Raw genomic sequence first — 3,349 nt, 5'->3', positions numbered from 1 at the left:
TCTAGTCCCTACAATTGGCACCGCCTGTGGGGAAGAACTTGAGTGTTAGTGAGTACGACGATTAAGCATGGCAGGATTAGGTCCACATCAAGAGAATCCACGCCAAGCCGATCCTCAGGGGACAGAACCCATTGGGCCTCAACGGCAAAATAATCCTCCTAACCCTGAGCCAAACCTGGGTAATGGAAGAAACCGAAAGGGAAGTGTACATACTACTCAGACGAGCCAAAGCCACTCCCAAGTAGGTAGTCGCATATCCCAAAGGCGGAACAACTATCAGGCCATGCAACGAGAAATAGACGACCTGAAAAAAGGTTGCGCTGTGCACAGCAAAGGCGGTCCCCTTCCAGCTCTGACATATCCTCTAATGAGGAAGAAGATGTCAGTTACAGGCGGAGATCAAGAACTCCCCCAAGTAAAACCTTTTTCCTATGAAAAGGAGTAGTGTCATGAACGGAGACATTAAAGACCGTCTAGTAAGGGTTTGGGTAATGATGCCATGAACAAAGCTCTGGATCAGATCTCTAGGTCACCTTTCACACACAAGATAGAAGGGGCTAGATTACCACGACGTTTCCATCAACCTACGTTTACCATTTACAACGGCCAAATAGACCCTGTAGAGCATGTGAGCCAATTTAACCAAAAAATGGCTATCCATTCTCGAAATGAGGCATTGATGTGCAAAGTTTTTCCATCCAGTCTGGGACCCGTAGCGATGAAATGGTTCAACAGTTTGAAGACAAACTCCATAGATTCCTATAAACAGCTCACCCAAGCTTTTTGCTCTCGTTTTATCATGAACAACAGGGTTCCTCGGCCTCTAAGCTCGTTTCTAACATTATCCATGCATGAAGGGGAAACCTTAAAGGTATATTAGGATAGGTACTAGGAGATGTACAACGAGATGAATGATAACCACGACGACATCTCCATCACCACATTCAAAAGTGGTCTCCCCACTGAGCATAGTTTAAGGAAGTCCCTAACTCGAAAACCTGTTACCAGCGTTTGTCAATTGATGGACAGGATTGACAAATATAAAATAGTGGAAGAGGACCAACTACAAGGGAAAGTAAAGGAGAAGATCATCCCTCACAAGGGGAATGATTACAGGTCGGAACGATACAACAGTAACCAACTGAGAAGAGATTTTGCGAGACAAGCTGGACTAGCCAACATGCAAGCGGTTAATGTCGTATTTAGAGAGTTCGTGCAACAGGTTCTGGAGAAAGTAAAAAACGAGCCTTTCTTCAAATGGCCGAATAAAATGGCTAGAGACACCTCAAAGCGCAATCAGAGTCTGTATTGTCAATACCACCGAGACCACAGACATACCACCGAGGACTGCAGGAATCTATGGAACCACCTGGATCAGTTGGTCCGAGAAGGAAAATTGCGGCACCTCCTACACCCTTCTAGCAGTCATCTGGGTCAGATAGTCTAAGAACCCCGGAAAGACGTATCTTTGAGACCTCCCATGGGTATGATATATGTTATCCTCACCGCTCTGGGGAGGACCGGCTCCTTTCCCTCTAAGGTAATGTCTGTGGCTCGGCTCTCCACCGAGGACGGTGGGAGGGAGTCCAAAAGGTCTAAGAAGGGGAACTCACCTGTGCTGGGATTCTCGGGCGAGGATAAGATTGGAACCATCCAACCTCATGACGATGCTTTGGTAGTTAAGCTTAGGATTGGAGGGTTCGATGTGAAGAGAGTACTGGTAGACCCGGGCAGTGCTGTGGAGGTGATGTACGCCGACCTGTACAAGGGGCTGAACCTAAAGCTCGAGCACCTAATGGCGTACGATTCCCCTCTTGTAAGTTTCGAGGGGAAGACTGTCACACCAAAAGGGCAGATCAGACTGCCCATACAGACCGGATCAGAGGTGGTGGAGGTGGATTTTATCGTGGTTGACGCCTACTCACCGTACACGGCCGTAGTAGCTAGACCTTGGCTCCACGCCCTAGGAACCGTTTCTTCTACACTTCACCAGAAGGTAAAATACCCGTCAGGAAGCCAAGTGGAGGAGATTGGGGGAGATCAAGCCATGGTTAGGCAATGCATGGTGGCTGCCATCTCCCACCTATCCAGTACAGAACCCAAAACATCTATGAAAGAAGACTTATAGCAATTAGCCACCTCGGCAGTACCCATTGGTAAACCAGCCGAGGAGGTAAAATGTGAAAGTCTAGAAAGGGTTACTGTTGACAACGACCCAGAGAGATTCTTCCAAATCGACTCGGAACTACCTTTCCAAGAGAAAGGGGAATTGATTGGGTTTCTGAGATGAAATGTTGACATATTTGCATGGGATGCCTACGATGCCCCGGGGGTTGATCCAAATCTCATTTGTCACTACCTAAACGTTAACCTATCTTCTATTCCCAAAAAGCAACCATTCTGGCGCTCGTCGAAAGAGCATGCCAACGCTGTTAAGGATGAAGTGATGAAGTTGAAAAAGGCAGGGGCTATCAAAGAAGTCTTTTACCCCGAGTGGTTGGCAAATACAGTGGTGGTAAAAAAGAAAACCGGGAAGTGACTAGTCTGCGCAGACTTCACAGACTTGAACAAGGTGTGCCCAAAAGACCCGTTCACGATGCCTCGGATAGACCGGTTGGTAGATGCAACTGTAGGCTACCCTCGAATGAGCTTCCTAGATGCCTTCCAGGGTTATCATCAAATACCACTGGCCCTAGAAGATCAAGAGAAAACAGCGTTCATGACACCCGTCAGAAACTATTACTATAAGGTGATGCCTTTCGGTTTAAAGAATGCAGGGTCTACCTACCAAAGGATGATGACTAGAATGTTCGAACCATAACTAGGCAAGAGTATTGAAGTTTACATAGACGATATGGTAGTGAAAATTAAAGTGGTATCCGAGCACGTGAGAGATCTTAAAGTCATTTTTGGCATCTTAAGAAAGCACAAGCTGCGCCTCAATGCTTCTAAGTGCTTATTTGGAGTCGGGTCTAGCAAATTTCTGGGCTATATGGTAACTCACAGGGGAATAGAGGTGAGCCCGGACCAAATCAAAGCAATTCATAACCTACAAGCTCCTCGAAACCTAAAAGAAGTCCAGAAACTCATTGGAATGATCGCAGCATTAAATCAGTTTATTTCCCGATCTGCAGATCGATGCCGACCTTTTTACCTCTTGATGACCAAGTGGAAAGGATTTGAATGGTCCGAGGACTGTGCCCTAGCCTTTCAGCAACTTAAAGAATACCTGTCATGGCCACCCGTCATGTCTAGCCCTGAGGCCGATGAAGTTCTGTTCGCCTACATAGCGGTGGCCCCTCACGCTGTGAGCTTGGTATTAATACGGATTGACAACGGCATACAACGG

At 46.9% G+C, this 3,349-nt stretch overlaps 1 protein-coding gene across 1 annotated transcript; it reads left to right on the top strand.

Annotated features, from left to right (window-relative positions):
* Positions 1-1,543: 1,543 nt before the first annotated feature.
* Positions 1,544-2,128, top strand: LOC115966719. Its single transcript, XM_031085891.1, has one exon. It carries the CDS (start codon positions 1,544-1,546, stop codon positions 2,126-2,128), a length of 585 nt encoding a protein of 194 aa, XP_030941751.1.
* The last annotated feature ends 1,221 nt before the right edge of the window (positions 2,129-3,349 follow it).

Source organism: Quercus lobata, chromosome 11 (assembly GCF_001633185.2).
Source record: "Quercus lobata isolate SW786 chromosome 11, ValleyOak3.0 Primary Assembly, whole genome shotgun sequence".
Classification (NCBI taxonomy): Eukaryota; Viridiplantae; Streptophyta; class Magnoliopsida; order Fagales; family Fagaceae; genus Quercus; species Quercus lobata.
Note: the sequence above shows the minus strand (reverse complement) of the source record. Positions and strands in the feature narration are given on the sequence as shown.